At 42.6% G+C, this 20,541-nt stretch overlaps 1 protein-coding gene across 5 annotated transcripts in view; it reads right to left on the bottom strand.

Moving 5' to 3' along the window:
* Positions 1–20,541, bottom strand: part of mast2 (microtubule associated serine/threonine kinase 2) — a 524,270-nt gene that overhangs the window by 238,021 nt on the left and 265,708 nt on the right. For all 5 annotated transcript variants that reach the window (XM_038794189.1, XM_038794190.1, XM_038794191.1 and 2 more), the window contains one exon: positions 16,359–16,390. In XM_038794189.1, the coding sequence (XP_038650117.1) occupies positions 16,359–16,390 (32 nt within the window). The remainder of the gene's footprint in view (positions 1–16,358; positions 16,391–20,541) is intronic.

Raw genomic sequence — 20,541 nt, 5'->3', positions numbered from 1 at the left:
TTCAAGCCTAAATATTAATACTGTAAAATACAATCTGGATTAAATGAACCATGTCCGCAAGAGGTTAAATCTATCTTTTTTGGTGCTTTGGCATGAGCAGTGAAAAGAGTCACATTATAGTCTGTGTAAATAAACTCTCAGAAGAGAACCTCCTTGCCATGCTTGATGCCTTCGTGGAAGCATACCAAAGAATCAGTCTCAGCCTCAACAATAGAAGACTCGAGTCCTTTCCCAACCTGCCCCAGAGAAAGATCCGGTCTCTACCTCCATCAAGATCAACAGAGAAAACAATTCCCCGACCTGGGGAACCCCCTCTCATCAAAGGCTGACATCAATGCAGAGATCCAACATCGTATCTAATCCGCGAAAATTGCCTTCAGACATCTAAGGCTGAGAGTCATCGACGACCGTGACATCTGTGCTGATACCCATGTACAAGGCAGTCACCCACCCACCTCTTCTGAATGGCTCAGAAAATTGGACTATGTACAGACGCCACCTCAAGGCTGGAGAAAGGTACCATCAATGCTGTTTGAGATGGATTCTCCGCATCAGCTGGGAGGACAGGTGTACTAACATCCACATCCTTGGAGGAGTCGAGACCACTAGCATCGACGTGATGATCATCCAAAACCAACTCCGCTGGGCTGGCCACGTGCTCAACATGCCAGGGACACGACTCCCAAAGCAAATCTTCTTCACCTATGCTCCTGAACAAAAGGACAAAGGCAGCGCTTCAAAGACACCCGGAAAGCTTATCTCAAGAAATGCAACAGATGTCAATGCCTGGGAGACCCTTTTCTCAGAAGAGACCTATTTGGAGGAACCTCCTGATTGAAGGGGCACAATTCTTCGAGAACACCAGAGAGCTGAAGGAAGTACAGTGATCGAGTCCAAGAGCCAATTCCACCTCCCAGAAACACCTGCCAAGTGTGCGGTCGGAGAGGCAGCTCTAGGATTGGGCTTATCAGCCATGCAAGGAACCATGTAACCCAAGACCATTGATACAGAGTTTCTTCGGTGGATAATCATATATGTTAGTGAGCGATGGCCGAAGAGAAAGAGAGAAATTCAGCCTCCATTTGTCCTCTCATTGTAAAGCAAAGCAAAGCTTTGCACTTTAAATTATCTCATATCGACTCAGTCTGAAAATCTACCATAAACTACAACACTTGCAGCAGAAGTCTTAGTTTTAACCTTCAGAACTCCTTGGATAAAACAATAAACAGACAACATAACAAAAATTAATATTCAGAGACAGAGAACAACCCATTCACCTATTTAAACGTTATGTAAGTAACATGCAGATTCTTTTCTTCTGCCTTAAATTTGGATTAAATTACATTAAAGGCACCAAATCAATGCACATGTTTGTTGATCAACGCAAGATTGTTTAAATAGGAAGAGATCAGCAAAGGCAAGATCAACATACTTAGAGATACTGCACTAGAGGAAAATAAATGGAAAAGGCTTCTTTTAAGGTGAGCCAAAATACGTCATGCTCACTTGGATCAAAATTTACATCACCTGCAGGGAATGCATTCAACAAAGACTGTGTCATTAAGCTTGTGCAAATTAACAAGCAGACCTCGTTAGCCGCGTTAAGAAAAACTCCAGCCAGGAGTCACTGTGCAAAAATTGAGGCAACCCTTGATGTTTTGAAAACATATCGATGATTTAGTTCAGCTTTCCAGTCTCTGCAATATTTTGCTTTCATATTCATGATGTACTTTCAAAGTTTTGGGGCGATACAAACTGCAAAATCCTAAACTAGAAAATGCTGCCAAGTATAGCCTCTTCATAAAAAATTGCATTTCTGGAATCTTCTTGCAAATCTCAAGCAAGTTTTGTTCAATCTTAGGCAAGCCTCTAGATGGAGGTGAATTCATAGCTGGAACTAACAAGCTTTACACGAGATAGGGAGCTCAAGGCATCCCTCTCGAAGCCCTCTTTTTAACCTAACCATCTCAGTGTATGACAGCAGCACAAGTTTAACATGAACAGGTAGTGTTCCAAAGTATTCCAAGGGCCCTGCCCACACGCCTGAATTTCCAGCCCAAATTTAGTGCAGACCATCTTCAAAATGCCTCATGCTCTACATTGTGATTGATGGCAATATTCATATCATCCTCGTACATTTGCAGTAGCATGTTGAGTGTGTAGATGCTATTCAAGAGGGCTGGGGTTGGAGGAAGTGAAAATCAGAATTGGAGTGATTAGGGAAGGTGATAACAACTCTTTTCAGAGGGGGACAGTGGAAACGAACCAGCTTTTCCTCGGGGGGGGGGGGGGGGGAGATGGCACTGATGATGACCTGAGCTGGGTCAATGGCCATACATCAGCATTACAGGCAGTTTCGGAAAAAAGCCAGAACACACCTGTAAGTATTTAGAACAAAGTTTGGTGCCAGGAGGTTCTCTCTTTCCAGAAGATTATCCTGCACTTGCAATAAATCAGGTAGTGACTGCGGATTCATGGTGACAATTTTTTTGCTGAGACTAATTTCTTTGTGTACAAAACATATGAGATATTTGGGGATGTACATCTTTATCATTGCAATTTCCTGAATTCATACCGATTGCCTTCAGGAAGGTCCGTTAGGAATAAAGGTGGGAGGCATTAAATAACACGTGTTGCCTTAATCTTGCTTTTCTTGCTGCTGTTCATTATCCTGCCATTCACACCTCCTCTGGACCCATCTGTTGTTTCTTCATTTGTCCCATTTCCATCCTCTTTTCCTCCACCCGACCAATTCATTTGTCATTTAAACTCGGTCTTTTTGCCCTATCACAGAACTTTGCTTTTGTTTTTTTCCACACTCCCCCATTTCATCCACATTAAAATGATTACATTTCTATTACACTGTGACCTGAAATGTCAACTTTGTTTCTCTCTCCGCAGGTGCTGCCATATTTCTCGCATTTTCTGTTTGTAGCTCAGATTTCCAACATCTGCAATGTTTTGCTTTTGCTAACTTTGTGTTAACCCAGGTCTTTCTGAACATCAACATTTACAAGTTTCAAGTTTTAAAATGAGATATTGATTTCCTATTCTTACAGCCAATGTGAATGACCTTACATCTCCACATAAGTTATTCCATCTTCCACCTTGCTGCCCATTCACTTAACCCATCTGTACGTGTGTGTCCTCCTCACAGCAGAGTCCCACCTAGAGTTGTATATTTCGCAAACTCAGATTTCTCCCAGTGACTTCATCTCCCAGTGTCTTCATCTAACTGATTAATTGGTTGCAAATTGTTGACGCCCCAGCACTGATCATTATGGCATTCCTCAATGATGGGGGAGCCCAGCACATTAGTGTTGTGTTTGGTCTTGTATACCTTTCGAAGGAATCCACCAAACACTAGGCTTGCCCAACCCAGAATCTTTGTGGAGTCTTGTGTGGTAAAATAGCAATCTGTTACAAAGCACATTATCATGGAGTCTTCTTATTACTCCTCTGGAATCTGCACTAGCACCGACCACTCACTTCTATGTCTTATTACCCTTTCAATCTTCTGAAGATGGCCGGATGTGTCTCCCCTTATATGGGAGTCACTGGTCATATGACCTTGGTCTTGAGACCACATGGTTTGTCTGCACCGCCACCTGCTGTTTGGAGATCACCCACCATCCATCTTTGATATAGCCCATAGGCATATCACCACAATTAGTGCCAAAGTTAAGTCTGAAGCTTTTTTGACTATCATCAGCCAAAGTGTTAGATGGCTGATCCATCTTGTCCTCAGCATGCCAGTCTTCAGCCAATTTGAGTCACTCCACATGATATCAAGAAACAGCTGAAGGCACTGAATACTGCAAAGGCTGTGGGCCCTGACAATATTCCAGCAATAGTAATATGACCTGTGCTCCAAAACAAGCTGTGCCCCTCTCTAAGCTGCTTCGGTACAGATACAAAACTGGCATCTACTCGGCAATGTGGAAAACTATTCTGTCCACAAAAAGAACAAATTTAACCCGACGCAATACTGCCCTATCAGTCTACTTCCAGCTAATCAGAAAAGTGATGGAAGGTGTCGTCAACAGTGCTATCAAGTGGCTTTTTCTCAGCAATAACCTGCTCACTAACGCTCAGTTTGGGTTTCGTCAGTCATTCTGCTCCTGACCTCATTGCAGGGTTGGTCCGCACAAACAAAAGAGCTCGACTCCAGAAGTTAAGTGAGAATCACTGCCCTTAACATCAAGGCAGCATTTCACCAAGTGTGACATCAAGAAGAAAATTTGGAGTAAATGGAAATAAGGGGGAAACTCTCCACCAGTTGGATGCATATCTAATAGAAAGGAAGATGGTTGTGGTTGGTGGGCATCAGTCATCTCAGTCTCTGGACATCACTACAGAAATTCCTCAGGGTAGTCTCCTACACCCAATCTTTGTCAGCTGTTTTATTAACATCTTTCTTGGTGACTGCACAATGTTTAGCATCACTTGCAGGTCCTCAGATACTGAAGAAGTCGGTGTTCACATCCAGCAAGACCTGAACAATAATAGGCTTTGGCTGATATGTGGCAAGTAAGTCACAACTCACAAGTGACAGACGATGGCCATTTCCAACAAGAGAGAATCTAACCACCTTCCCTTGACAGTCAACAGCATTGCCATTGCCAAATCCTCCACTATTCACACCCTGGGGATCACCATTGACCAGAAGTTAGACCAGACATATAATACTATGGTTACAAGAGAAGATCAGAGGCGAGGAATTCTGCAGAAAGTAACTCAGTTCCAGATTCTCCAAAGCCTGTCCACCATCTAAAAGGCAAATGTCAAGAGTGTGATGGAATACTCTCCATTTACCTCAATTAGTGCAGTTCCAACAGCACAAGAAACGCAACACTACCATGGACAAATCAGCTACTTGTCTTGCACCCTACCCACCATCTCCAACATCCACTCCCTCCATCACTGATGCACAATGGCAGCAGTTATGTACCATCTACAAGATGCACTGCAGTAACACATCATGGTTCCTTTGACAGCACCTTCTAAACCTGCGACCTCTAGTTCCTAGAAGGACAATGTAGCAGATGCATGAACAGATGCACACTCCACCTACAAGTTCCCCTCCAAGTCACACACCAAGTCACACTTGGAAATATATTGCCATTCCTTTGCTGTCGCTGGGTCAAAATACTGAAACTCCCTCCCTAACAGCACTGTGGGTGGACATACACCACATTGGCTGCGACAGTTCACAAAGGGTCATGAATCTTGGGAATTCTCTCCCCTAGGTTGGCTCTGAATGCACCATCATGAAATATATTTAGGGCTCAGGTAGACAGATTGTTGGGCTCTCAGGGAATTGAAGGATGTGGGGGGCAGGTGGGAAAACAGAAGATCAGATTGAATTATATTGAATGTTGAATATTAAAGTGGAGTAGGCTCAACAGTCAACATGGTCTTCTCCTGCTTCTATTTCTGACATTCTTATGGACGAAGATAGTTTGTAAACATTAAAAGTTATTTTTACAACTCCCACCCTGTCAGCAATTCTCATCAGGAAATCAGAGGAATACTTCCCATGATTTTCTGTGCAATCATAAAATGTACTCGTTTGTTTAGAAAACCTGCGGCATTGTGAAAAATTATTACACGAGATTGAGGGAAATGGAGCGCTGCGCACAATCTATTCTGCACATTTGTAATGAAACTGAAGAAAATGATGTCACAAGTGGGAGCGATTCTACGCAAATATTTGCCTCCAATTAACTGCTTCTGATGTATTAAAAAGCTGTAAAGCAAAATTCAGAGCAGAGCAGGATAATTAAGAGATGCTGTGAGGTTAATATCCTACAAATGTACTGAGAGTACGTTAGTGAGAGTTAATTTTTATTCAGTATTGTGTTCTTTCTGTTAGACATATATCACTTTACCCAGTGGACTTTTCCAAGGTTGAATGTTAAAAACGCACAGCCGAGAAGCCAATCAGAATGTAATTGCAAAAGGCTGTAAGCCACTTATTAAACTGCGAACTTTGCGCTTACTGATGTCAAACCTGAAAATCTATGGTAACTCTCTTGTGTGGTATACATTCTTCCATTAGGCTGTTTGCTGTGATTTATTATTTAGTATTTGGCTGTGACACACCCCATCCAGTAAAAATGTTTATCTACTTTTCAACGATCTAACGGTTAAAGTACCACATGTTAAAAGTATGAAGCCTCTTTTTAAGTCGCATTTTAATTTAAATGTCTCTATAAATTCAAGGTACTGTGGATTTTGCTGCGCGCCCTGCATTTCTTGTGGCAGTAGACATTGGTCATCTTCTTTCCAAGTTTCCCATTATTTCGTCACTATTTTACTTGACAATGTTTCTTTTCAATTTGCTAATGGTAGTTTCATTTCATCTTGTTTAAATGCACCAAACCCGCTTTAAAAAAGCATTTATGTGAAGAACAGTCAAGGTCATATAGAATTATAATTATACAATACCTTTATATTTACTGTCCAGACTTACTTATGAAGAATGGCGACTTTGGGAAAATAGCAGAGTTCTTTGGAATCCCTATGTATCAGAGTAAAACTATTTGCCGATGTAGTGTCACGTGTTGTGAATGATGTCATCGGAGCATTTTGAGCGCTTTTGTGAAGTTCACTATTGTACTCTGAGCAGCATCTTGTAAATAAACTCCTAGCACTGTGTAATACCAACTCAACATGTGACGCTCTCTGATTCTCTTGCAGTTACAACAAAGAGCCTAAGAAAAATAAACCGGTGACGAGATTCTTGGTCATAAGAAAAAACGGGAGAAAAACAACTTTCGAAGATTGCTTTGCGAACCTGAAAATGAAATACGTGATGGAGATCCAGGCAAGGACACCATGGGGAGTGAGGTCAGAAGAAATATCGTTGACTTCTAAGGCAAAATCATCATTGTGGCAAGTAAAACAGCTCTCAACTAAGTACTTGGACACCATACAGTTTGTAGTGCGGCATCAGCGAATCATCCTGTCTATTGCGGCAGTCACTAATAATAACAGCTTATTGTCACGAGTAGGCTGCAATGAAGTTACTGCGAAAAGCCCCTAGTCACCACATTCCAACTCCTGTTCGGGGAGGCTGGTACGGGAATTGAACCCGCGCTGCTGGAATTATTCTGAATTACAAGCCAGCGATTTAGCCCACTTGGCTAAACCAGCCCCGAGTGTAAGTAAAAGAGTTTTCAAAATACATGCTATCACACAACTGCGAGTTAGTGAGGGGGTACTTCAAATGGAGAATCAAAGTTTCCAATACACTTACCATTGTAGTAGATCGAGCTACGGAAAGACATGAGGCACTGAAAAAGGGGATGGGAACGCATACCTGCCGACTCTGCAACCAACTGTTGGGAATCGATAGCAGGGCATGGAAACAACTAGTCTGCTTGTGCGCTGCGAGTTTATCTGCTTTAAACAGAGAGAAAATAAACAGCAGGGAAGTCAGGCTGAAAGCCATGTAGCTCAGTTGAGGGAGCTGCAATCCACAAACGGTGAGAAAAGAAGCCATTGGTGCGTTTGATGAGGAGGAGACATGGAACTCATGACAAAAGGTTCCAGTTATTCCTTAAAGCCAATCAGAGACCAGGGCCGGGATTCTCCCCTCCCCGGCGGGGCGGGGGGTCCCGGCGTGTTGGGAGTGGCGTGAACCACTCCGGCGTCGGGCCGCCCCAAAGGTGCGGAAGTCTCCGCACCTTTAGGGGCCAAGCCCTCACATTGAGGGGCTAGGCCCGCACCGGAGTGGTTGGCACTCCGCCGGCTGGCGTGAACGGCCTTTGGCGCCACACCAGCCAGGGCCAAAAGGACTTCGTCGGTCGGCATAAGTCCGCGCATGCGCCGGAGCGTCAGCGGTTGTTGACGTCATCCCAGCGCATGCGCAGGGGAGGGGGTCTCTTCCGCCTCCGCCACGGTGAAGACCATGGCGAAGGCGGAAGAAAAAGAGTGCCCGCACGGCACAGGCCCGCCCGCGGATCGGTGGCCCCTGATCGCGGGCCAGGCCACCGTGAGGGCACCTCTCTCCCTCCCCCCACCCCCCCCCCCCCCCCCCCCAGGACCCCGGCGGGAGGGGCTTGTCAGCGGTAGGACTTCGGCCCATCGCGAGCCAGAGAATTGCCGCGGGGGGCCCACCGACCGGCGCGGCGCGATTCCCGCCCCCGCCGAATCTCAGGTGGCGGAGAATTCGGGACCCGGCGGGGGGTCGGAGAATCCCGCCCCAGATCAGTACACTGCGACTTTTCCCAGCTCAGTTGGGAGGAAAACATTCATGTTGCTACAGAATTTAGTACACCCAGCTAAACTGGAGCAAGTCACATGATGAGTTAATGACTGTCTTGCAAGAACATTTCTCTCCCCGTTCACTGTTAATATCTGAAAGATTCCACTTCCACTGTCGTGCACAGAAGGGGAAAACATTTCACAATTTGTTGCATCAGTGCAAAAGCTAGCAAAGTATTACGAATTTGGCCAGACTTCGGAAGACACGCATTGCAACCAATTAGTTTGTGGCCTCAGGAATGAAGCCTTCCAAAGGAAATTGTTCACTAAAGGTTCATTAATATCTGCTCCAGAAATCGCAACGTCAATGGAATTTGATGCGAGAGAAGCTTTGCTGATTGGAGTTTGAACTAAAGTCCATAAGATGGAGTCTGTGAGAAGCAGGTCCACCAGAACCTACCAAGAACCTTTTACCACAGAATCATCCACACAACCAGAAAGTTCCAGAATTGGTTGTGTCAGATGAACATCGACCAGTGCACACAAAGACACTTCTAGTAGCCTTAAGAGCCCAGTTCCTGAAAGTTGTGTTCTGCCAAAACAAGACAGGTGCTCACCCAAGAGACCGTCGTACTAATGTACCCCAATGCTGGTTATGGCATAATTTGTTGGATCTGTGTTGAAGTGTTTGATGAAATAAAATCCAGGGATACCAAAGGAGTAAAGAGGGTAGGATGTTATGAAACAGATTGACACCATTGGCTGGTGTAATATCACATGTTACGCAATGACACAGAATCATTGAAGTTACAATGCTGAAGGAGGCCATTCGGCCTATCGAGTCTGCACCAGCCCTTGGAAAGAGCACCCCATCCAAGCCCACACCTTCATCTTACCCCCCGTAACCCAGTAACCCCACTCCACCTAACCTGCACATCTTTGGACTGTGGGAGGAATCCGGAGCACCCAGAGGAAACCCAAGGAGACACGGGGAGAACGTGCAGACTCGGCACAGACAGTGACCCAAGCCGGGAATCGAACCTCGGACCCTGGAGCTGTGAAGCAACTGTGCTAACCACTATGCTACCGTGCAACCCTCATCATCGGAGTATTTCACAGGATTTTGTGGAGTTTGTCATCGTGCCCTGTTTGTGTAGCATGTTGTAAATAAACCTCTTGCACTACGTTATACAAACTCGGTATGTGCTACCTCTGATTCTCTCTTTGTGGTTAGAACAAAGAATATCACAGGAACCTATACAGATGCACCCCACAATGGAATGGGGAAATAAGAAGAAAATATATACTTTTCTGTATGGAAGTGGAACTAAGAGAAACAGGAACAACGCATAGCATTAGTTTTGATTTTTTTAAATAGTTGGGCATATAAAATTTTAAGAAATCAGATTAATCAGCAACTAAAGACCTTTCGTAATATTCTCTCCTCGTGTTGAGCTCTCAGGATATAATGGGGAGGCAGTGGCGAAGAGGCCATCAGAGACTCCAGGGTTGTCGAGGTAAGTGCAGGGTGACCCCCCTGGCCCTTACCCTGGAACTTTGGCACCTTGGCATTGCCACACTGGCACTATCCTTGGCACTGCCAAGCTGGCAGGAGCACTGCCTGAGTGCTAGGGTGGCAATGTAAGGGTGCCCAGGTACCAGGGTGACACTCCCAAGGGTCAGAGGCAAGGGGGGCCATGCCCATGAAACGAAGATGTGCGGGTGGGAGGGGGTGACATTGCCCATGGGTGGGAGCTGTGGGGGACCCACAAGCTCACTTAGAGATTGGGGCACACTTTCAAAATGGCAGTTCAGCTCCCCAGTGCTAAAAGAAATTCTAAGTGTCCTAATCCGGTGAGAAACTCCCCAGGGCCCAAAAAAATGAGTAAGTGTCACTTAGTAGTGGTGGGGACTCACCGGCTCTTCTGAAAAACCCGCCACAAATTAACTTAGAAATTGTTTGGGAGAATCGCGTCCCAGAGTCATGCTCTGGGGACCCAGTTTAGAATCCCACCAGGGCAGATGGTAGAATTTGAAAACAATACAAAATTTGGAATTAAAAGTCTCATGGTGACCATGAAACTATTACCAATTGTTGTAAAATCCCATCTGGTTCACTAATGTCCTTTAGGGAAGGAAATCTGTCATCCTTACCTGGTCTGGCCTACATGTTACTCCAGACCCACACAGCGATGTGGTTGACTCTTCAATGCCCTCAGGGATAGGCAACAAATCTGGTCCAGCCAGCGACGCCCATAGCCCATGAACAAATAAAGAAAAAAAATGGCTGCCACATGAAGCTACTTGATTAAACATAGTTTCTGATTCCAATGTCAACATTAAACTTTCCATTTGATTGTAATGGCGAGTCAACACATAATAAGAATACCTCCTTGCGCTCCAGCAGGTTTCAAAGTTTCTGGCTTTTGCCTCCATTTGAAAATCTCTCGGGTTTTATCTTGGTACTTAATTTTGGCCCCAGAAAGTGTACATAGAGCATAGAACAGTACAGCACAGTACAGGCCCTTTGGCCCATGATGTTGTGCTGACCACTTATCCTAATCTAAGATCAACCTAACCTACACCCCTTCAATTTACTGCTGTTCGTGTTCCTTTCCAAGAGTCGTTTAAATGTCCCTAATGACTGTGACTCCACCACCTCTGCTGGCAGTGCATTCCACACACCCACCACTCTGTGTAAAGAACCTACCTCTGACATCTCCCCGATACCCTCCTCCAATCACCTTTAAATTATATCCCCTTGAAACAGTCATTTCCGCCCTGGGGAAAAGTCTCTGGCTATCCACTTTACCCATGCCTCTCATCATCTTGTACATCTCTTTCAAGTCACCTCTCTTCCTTCTTCACTCCATTGACAAAAGCCCTAGCTCCCTCAACCTTTCTTCATAAGACATTGCCTCCAGTTCAGGCAGCATCATGGTAAATCTCCTTTGCACCCTCTCCAAAGCATCCACATCCTTCCTATAATGAGGCGACCAGAACTGGACACAATATTCCAAGTGTGGTCTAATCAGGGTTTTATAAAGCTGTAGCAAAACCTCGCAGTTCTTCAACTCAATCTCCCTGTTAATGAAAGCCAACACACCATACCCTGTCTTAACAACCCTATCAACTTGGGTGGTAACTTTGAGCAATTTATGCACGTGGTCCCCAAGATCCCTCTGTTCCTGCACATTTCCAAGAATCCTGCCTTTTACCCGGTATTCAACATTCAAATGCAACCTTCCAAAATGAATCACTTCACATTTATCTAGGTTGAACTCCATCCGCCACTCTTCAGCCCAGCTCTGCATCCTGTCAATGTCCTGTTGTAACCTGCAACAGCCCTCAACATTATCTACAACTCCATCATCCTTTGTGTCATCGGCAAACTTACTAATCCACCCTTCCACTTCCTTATCCAAGTCATTTATAAAAATCACAAAGAGCAGAGGTCCCAGAACAGATCCTGCGGGACACCACTGGTCACCGACCTCGAGGCAGAATATTTTCCATCCACTACCACTGTCTTCTTTCAGCCAGTCAATTCTGAATCCAGACAGGCAAATGTCCTTGTATCCCAAGCCCTCCGACTTTCTGAATGAGCCTACCATAGGGAACCTTATCAAATGCCTTACTGAAATCCACATACACCACATCCACTGTCCGACCTTCATCAATGTGTCTCGTCACATACTCAAAGAATTAAACAAGGCTTATGAGGCATGACCTAGTGAGCAAAAGACTCACTGAATGTCCATGACAAATTACTCTCCTCAACCAACGAAAGTGTCGACTCAAGGATAAGGTTGAATCTTTCAACCCACCCCTATGCATCTAATTAGATTTTGGTGCCCTTTTATGGAGTATTGTTATTCAACAGGAGGCTCAAATATATTTACGTGATTTTTCAGAGGCTATTTATTTACTGAAAAAAGATAATTTGGCTAATTCAACAAAAAATAGCTATTTTGATGTCGTGTAAAAATGAATTATTTTAGCATAGGTTTCAAGTATCATTGCCCTTTGAGAAAATTAGTAGTGGGAACAGTTTCCATAAATTACTTTCAAAAAAGCATATCAATGAATATACAAATGGTAGAAATTCAAACCATCCTGCACCGTCAATGCTAATTATGATTACTGATAAGTGTCACAAAAGAAGCCAATGCAATTGTACAAAGTCTTCAGCATGTAATGCCAACGGTGTAGTATTCAAAACATGATGAATGCAACATCATGACTCTGACTGAAAAGCAAACAAGCATTTATTTAAATATTTCCAACATGGAAAAATAATTTTGGATTTCAAATTAAATGGAACGCAAATACCAAGGTTCCAACGATACTGTCAAAACTTGTTTCGTCAATTTAGCAATTTCTACTTCAACTTATTTGCATTTTCTTTTTACACACCAAGATATACAAACTTCAATTCAGTTTGCAAGTCATACTCAAAACATTAACTGTTTCTCTCTCCACTGATGCTGCCAGGCCTGAGTATTTCAGCAACCACAGAATTTTGCATTGGTTAAGCAGGTTTAATTCCAAAGCAACAGTGTAAACTTAATTCATAAAATCAGTGGCCATTTTTCTTTTCCCTACATGGTTTTCAAATCATAGAATGGATACAGCACAAAGGAGGCCATTTGGACCGTTGAATCTGTGTCAACTCTCTTCAAGAGCAATCCAGCTCATCCTACTCACACAGTACTGGATGTTTATCCCTTCATGTACTTATTCAATTCCATCAATTGAATATGTCTACATCACCATTTAAAGCAATACATCACAGATCATTCACTGCATAAGAAAGCTTTTCCTTGTGTTTTATTTGATTCTTCTGCCAATCACCTTAAATTTCAATTCTTGAACTAATTTCGGAATGTGGCGACTAGGGCTTTTCACAGTAACTTCATTGAAGTCTACTTGTGACAATGTGATTATTATTATCATTATTAATTTTCTCTGTTTCTTCCCTAACTAGTCCCTTATGTTTTTGAGCATCACCATCAAATTTCATCTCAACCTTCTCTGCTGCAAGAAGAACATTGATCCCTCTAATTGGTCTCTAAGTCTCTTCATCTGTGGAACTATTTTCATTAATCGCTTCTGCATCTTCTCGGAGGCTTTCACATGCTTCCAAAAGTACATTGTCCAGAATTGAAGCCAAACCAGAGTTTTCTTTCCCATTAATTTACAAGATGTGGGCGTCACTGATTAGGCCAGCATTTATTGCCCATCTCAAGTTGCCCCACAGAGGTGGTGGTGGTGATCTGCCTTCTTGAACCGCTGCAGTCCCCGAGGTGTAGGTACACCCATAGTGCTATTAGGGAGGGATTCCCAGAATTTTGCCCCAGCAGCAGTGAAGTAACGGCGATATATTTCCAAGTCAGGGTGGTGAGTGACTTGGAGAAATATCTGCTGCTCTTGTCCTTCCAGATGGTACTGGTCGTGGTTTTGGAAGGTGCTATCTAAAGAACCTTGGTGAGTTACTGCAGTGTAGCTTGTAGAAGGTACACACAGCTGCGCCTGTTCGTCGCTGGTGCAGGGGGTGAATGTTTGTGGAGGGGGGCCAAACAAGCAGGCTGCTTTGTCTAGATGGTGTCAAGCTTGCGTGTTGTTGGAGCTGCACTCATCCAGGCGAGTGGCGAGTACAGCTGGCTTGTGATACAGAACAAGGCCAGCAGTGCGGGATCAATTCCCGGTACCAGCCTCCCCGAACAGGCTCCGGAATGTGGCGACTAGGGTCTTTTCACAGTAACTTCACTGAAGCCTACTTGTGACAATAAGCAATTATTATCATTATTATTCCATTACACTCCTGACTTGTGACTTGTGGATAGTGGACAGGTTTTGGTGGGGGTCAGGTGGCAATGTTGATGTTGATTGTGGGAGATTCAGCGATGGTAATACCATTGAATCTCATGGGGCAATGGTTAGATCCTCTCTTGTCGGAGATGGTCATTGCCTGCCACTTCTGTGGCGCAAATGTAACTTGGCACTCATCAGCCTAAGCATGGATATTGTCCAGGTTTTGCTGCATTTGGACATAGACTGCTTAACTGAAGAGTCACGAATGGTGCTGAACATTGTGCAGTCATCCACAAACATTCTCACTTCTGACCTCATGATGGAAGGGAGATCATTAATGAAGCAGCTGCAGGTGGTTGGGCCTAGGACACTCCCCTGAGGAACTCCTACAGTGATGCCATGGAGCTGAGATGATTGCACTCACATCACCACAACCATCTTCCTTTGTGCCAGGCATGGCTCCAACCAGTATAGAGTTTTCCCCGATTCCCAGTGACTTCAGTTTAGCTAGGGCTCCTTGATGCCATATTCGGTCAAATGCTGCCTTGATGTTGCTCTCACCTCACCTCTGACATTCAGCTCTTTTGTCCATGTTTGAACCAAGGCTGTAATGAGGTCAGGAGCGGAGTGATCCTAAACAGAGCCCAAACTGAGCATTCAAGAGTAGGTTATTGCTGAGTAAATGCCGCTTGATAGCACTGTTGATGACTCTTCCATCACTTTGCTGATGATGGAGAGTCGACTGATAGGGGGTAATTTCAGAATTGTTTTCTGTACTATGAATACATGAAAATTAAATGGCGTGCACAATTTTCCCACTGCATTGCGCCCAGAGGTGATCTCGTTATGCCGATACAAGCAGGAGACACCAAAAACAGATTTCACCCCGGGCGCCAAGCCGCGCGGGATTCACCCAACCTGCTATGCCCGAATCGATCTGGACCATGTCCTAGCTGGGCATGATCCAGATCAGCATATTTAAATGAGTTATTATGGAGTGGCAGGTTGGCACAGCCAGTGTGCCAGGGGCAGCGCCTGGAACGCAGTGTGCACTGCCCTGGTGCCGGGGCAGTGCCAAGGGGCAGGGCCTGAGGAAGGCCATGTCGTCAAGGGTGGATGGGTGTGGGCCAGGTCACCCTCATGCCTGGGAAGTGTGGTGGGGTGGGCGCATTATGCGTACTGTTATTGATGAGGGGGTGGGGGGGGGGGTGATGTTCTCTAGAGTCACATGTTGGGGGTGTTGCCCATGTCTGAGGGGGGGTCTTTGTGGATGGGTGGATGGATTTGGGGGGGGGGGGGGGGGCTCAACCTAACTTTGAGTTCAAGGCACCCTTCAAAAATGGCTTCCCGATCTCGGAAGGGGCAGTCTAAGTGTGTGATTTTTCAGGGAGAAGCTCCCCAAGCTCAAAAAAAAAAATGACAAGTGTGGGTGAGTACAGATCTGGATCGCACCCAAAAAACAAGCGGGAATCACCCTGCCAAACCAGCCCAAAATGACTTAGTAATATTTTCGGGGAATTGTGCCCGTTAATTTTGTGTTTCAGCTAGTGCTCACAAAATCAAAGTAAACTTGGTTCACACCTAAGACATTTCAGAGAAGAAAAATTCAATATTGTACTGCATCAGATATTTCTGGTATAACAAAATGGCAGATAAAAGTGACTCTGTTCTTCATTTTTCCCAATGGTTCATTGGTTATCATCCACAAAACTATATGACATACAAAATCAGAAGGTGCCTAGTTCAATTCGCTGTGTGTTGAAGCAGGTTGATTAACCAAAAATAACAACTGGGATACTAGTTAGTCTCAGGTTCTTTGTCGGACTTAAGACAGGGAAAGGCCTGCCTGTCTCCATTCTCGATTGTGATCAGTGAGCTGGGGTAGAAACCACATATGTTGCCATCTATTGGGAGTCGAATGTGCCTTACCTCCGGTTTTCTTTCTGTTGACTCGGCCACCAACATTCATTGTTTAGACAACTCACATAAAAAAAATCCAGTTTTGGCATTAAAGGAAACTGTTTGGAACCAGCCTGGAGTATATGTGGGGGTTTCACTAAATGCCAGGGAAGATAGTGAATCCGGATGGATTTAGGAAAGATAGAGCTATGTTGAAAATCAAAAACTATTAAACTGATTCAGGATTTGGAAAGGAGTAGAAGGCACTTCACTCCGTTTAAAATATTGTACTTCACTTGACTCGGTAGTGTTTGAAACAAAACCTGCAGGCCTGAAATAGAAAGCACTAACAATCTGACGTTTGGGTGCAAAATTCAGACATGCATCAACATACCATAGTCACATAGCTCCAGATATAATTAGTGCATACTTACAAACTTCCTTTTCTTGGCAAGCTTAATTCTTTCTGTAAAAAAAAGTATGCAAATTATTGCAACAAATAATGTTTTCATTCAGCATTCTATTTTAATACAAATTAATTTAGAAAATTGAGACATCTATAAATTTCACGTAAACCAGTCAGATCAATAAAATGACATCTTGGCATTGAGAGCTTAAAGTTCAATTTTGTAGTTCTCTTGGATGCCACCCATGTGTCATCAATCATTAAGGACCAGTAATCTACTGTTGATGGAACACAGATGGTTAATAAATCCATTTTAAAATATGGTAAAAACCCATTTGCTTGCAAATCTTGCAAGAGCAAACGCATTGAAATGAGAAATGTACTTAAACTTTTCCAGATGGTTGTCTGGGACAATGATTCGAACCTGATAAGACAATTTTATCTCCTCCCTGCTTGGGCATTCCACAAATTTACATCGAACTGTGGTTAACTTCTCACATTTTCTCCATTCATCCATACACTTTTCTTTTCAAGCAAGTAGATGGTTTGAAGCAAACCCTCAACTCTACTGAGTTTAATTCCATATTAAAAATAAGTTAGAGAGAAAATTAATTGAAAATGAACAAATGATCTAATTTTACTTATTGAAAACATTTCATATTCCATTTAAAGGGCTCCAAATCTAGCATGAGGGCTGTTAACTCAATTTGTATTTTCTGTGGATTTCATTTGCAGGCAGTAAAGAAAATCATTATTTTTTTACAAAGTATTATTTTGAACAATGCCAAAGCAGAGCATGGTTTTGACGTATGCAAAGTAGTCTTGCCTATCACAATTCAAAGTTATACCACTAGGTGGCAGTGAGCACACTGCTATGAATCGAATACCACAAGGTGAGAAAGGACAATAGAGGAACAGCAAATTCAGAACCAAAAATTATGTGGATACCATCTTTATTACTTTTCTTTTAATTGCCATAAACTAAAATAACCTTGTTGTGTGCCCATTTCCAAGTTTCTAAAATTCTATTATTCAAGAAAAAACACCCATTTTGCCCTGAAGATTGTAGCGGTTGCATGAGAAACATAATGGATAAAAGTGCAATGTCAGTTCATAAAATTGAATTTTAAAAGATATCCTGATTTAATGAGCACAGAATATAATGATCATTTTAATAACTGTCCACTCTAAAAGTAAAATGCTGTCTTTCCATTTTCTGTTTGTACCAATTTGCAAAACACAGATTCAGTTTTGTGCTATGCCATCAATTTGGTTGTAAATGTCCACGAATGTACCAGCATTAATTTCAGCAGCAATTCAGTAACACAACAGTAATATCTCTTTTGTCAACTCTTGGACAGTGCTGCTCAGCAAAACATTATTGGTTGCTTAACAGTGCGTACAGCATTAGCTTTAAAATAGCAAACAAAGGCCCTGAATTTCCTTGCACTGTGTCCAGTGCCTCTACTCCCTCTACTCCCGCAGAAGGCTTTGTCTTCCATTTCAAAACAATTTAGTTTTAAGCTACTTGGTCTCAAGTGCAGTATAGAATATGCTACAAACATGGAGGAGCTATCACTCCTTGTAACAGACAATTATGCGAGTGCACTTGGTGGAAAGTTTCTTTCCATTAATATTTCAGTTTCACAGCCCTAATTATTAAAATGGAAATGAAAACCCACAACATAAAAAACAAAAGTGGAGGTAGAAAACCAGAGTTCCCACTGAAATCTACTTAAAAGATGCTCTTACACTAAATCGTCCCTGTTGCATTCTCAATGATATCCATGCAAGAACCTGTAATCAGACAGACCAGTAACCTCAGATTATTGCCGACAATTTAAACCAGTACTAGTTGATATTTGCACTAACATTGCATGTAAAGTACTTAAGTACCAAAACGCTGCCTTTGAGCATAAAAATTTAAAATCCGAATGTCTGGTGCAAAGTCTCAGCATCTTAAATTACAATTTTATACCTGGATTAGTGAAAATGAAAATCACATCATGACTGAAGTGAGTTCCATCATTCCCTATTTAACACTAACAGAAAACTAAACCAAAAAAAAAATCCAAATTAAGCTGACACATCACATGAGACATTAGGCTTTTAATATGCTTTATGTTTCATCTGGTCTGTGAAGCACAGCACACTTCCCCCAGGTAACAAATATGATGCACGATTATTGTTATTTTGGTTCTGAATTCATCATTATCATGAACTGGATCCTGAAAATTTTAAGGCTCTACAGATGGTGACATGTTTCATGTACACTGGAAGCGGAAAGCCATTTAGCAGGAGCTTGTCAGCGGTGTATTTCACTGATGTTGTCCACATCTTGTTCTTAAAACAATGAAACCTGTAGCCAGTGCTGTGTCAAGATTTCAGCATTCATAATCTGGATAATGAAGCACTTTAGCTGTCAATTCAGGTACATTATCCACATTATATAAGGAAGCCACACAAGCACTCAATCTGAAGGTCAGTAATTCAAACCCCTTAAATGCTTTTATCCATTATGTGTATGTAATCTTGGCTTGTGCTTATGCAATATGTGCATTGATCAATGCCTCACCTTGTCCCTGTTGACAATTTCTTTGTAAATTTGCCTTCCAACAGGAGTTACATAATTCTATGATTATATAATTTATATGATCATAGATCACAGTAAGTCAACCTTTGAAGCTTTGTGAACTTCCAAAAACAGGGTCGACTTATATGCCAAGTATCAAATGTGAAGCACTCGTTGGTGCAGGAGGATGCATTGCTATTCAGCAGTCGCCATATGCAGTCCGCTGGGTATGGACTTGTCTTAAACTCTCATATATCTACTTGGCAACTGAACCTGTATTGCCTGCTTGAATCTATGCCCGACTTATAAGGAGAGTTTATCTCTTAACATTAATCTCTGAGCTAAATAAAGTTGGGGCCAACATCAAATGAGAGTATAACGCTAAACATGCATTTGTTAATTGAAAAATGGGGGCCGACTTATACATTTAGTATAGGCCTAAACACTCATTTGGTCACCAAAAAAATGGGACTGAATTTTACGTTGGGTTGACCTGTACACTGCAATCTACAGTATTTAACTGTAGTGATATGACATTTGTGCTTAGTAAAACAAAGCAACGTTAAAAACCAGGACTCATTGCACATTGATATATGTTACAGAAACACAGCTAAATTTGAAGTCATAATTGATGAGTTTTGGAATAGTACAATCCTGGGAAAAAAACACTTTGTATTCTTATAGCTACACCCTTTTTGCAAAACCAAAATTAAAGAAGAGGTTTTGAAGGTTACAGTTATTGTGCAAATTCATTCAACTCTTGTGCTTCTGAACTTTGACCACCACCAACTAAGCTCACTTCCAAAGAGGGTTTATTGTGTGGAACATTCAAGACTGCACTGTTGGATCATTTAAAACATCTGTTTACCTCATTAGACAAGGCTTATCAGTAGAAAGATATTGTACCACACCACAGTTATCAGGCCTTTAAAGCTGCTTCTCCATGTTTTCAATAGATAAAGCACCAACTTTTAAATTACAATAAAATATTTATAATCGCTGCTCAAGACTTAATTTGACTTTGCGTTTGCAGGTCTTGCCATTTTTGTTGATTTTGTATTACCCTATTCCGGGCTTTATGCAAATCCTTTCCACACGATTAAGTTTTGAATATAATTTAAAATTTTAGCTCCTGAATATTATGACCCAATTTTCAAACTGCATTCTTCTTAAATAAAAGAGAAGGTTAATTTTGGTCATAGATGTGGGAGTGGCTTGGGCAACAGGAATTCAACATTACCTCCCTCTATTCTTCATGTGTAGTTCATTTCATGCAAGATAATGGATATGTAGGGTGTTATGAGGCAGCGACATACTGTGAGTTCAGATGTCATAAATGGGAGCAGGAAACTCAAGTCCTTCATCAAAGTCATCATACCCCCAGGAGGCACTGATGCTTTTATGCACAGTTTATTAAAAGCACCATAACACAGGAATATTTTTGAGTGCATTATTGTGTTATGTTACTTCGAGTAAGATAAGCTGCTACTTGATGTAGACTTTGCTAAAGGATGCTCCAGACTCTGAGATACGTTCAACGTATTTATTGAGCGATTAACAATGCTCCTAAATGAGTTTGACACTCTGCTAATCTGACTCCAGTAACTCAGACTACTCTCGTAACTCATTTAGCACAGAG

This window comes from Scyliorhinus canicula, chromosome 4, assembly GCF_902713615.1.
Source record: "Scyliorhinus canicula chromosome 4, sScyCan1.1, whole genome shotgun sequence".
In the NCBI taxonomy this organism is placed as follows: domain Eukaryota; kingdom Metazoa; phylum Chordata; class Chondrichthyes; order Carcharhiniformes; family Scyliorhinidae; genus Scyliorhinus; species Scyliorhinus canicula.
The sequence above is the reverse complement of the archived record's forward strand: the minus strand, read 5'-3'. Positions and strand labels throughout refer to the sequence as shown.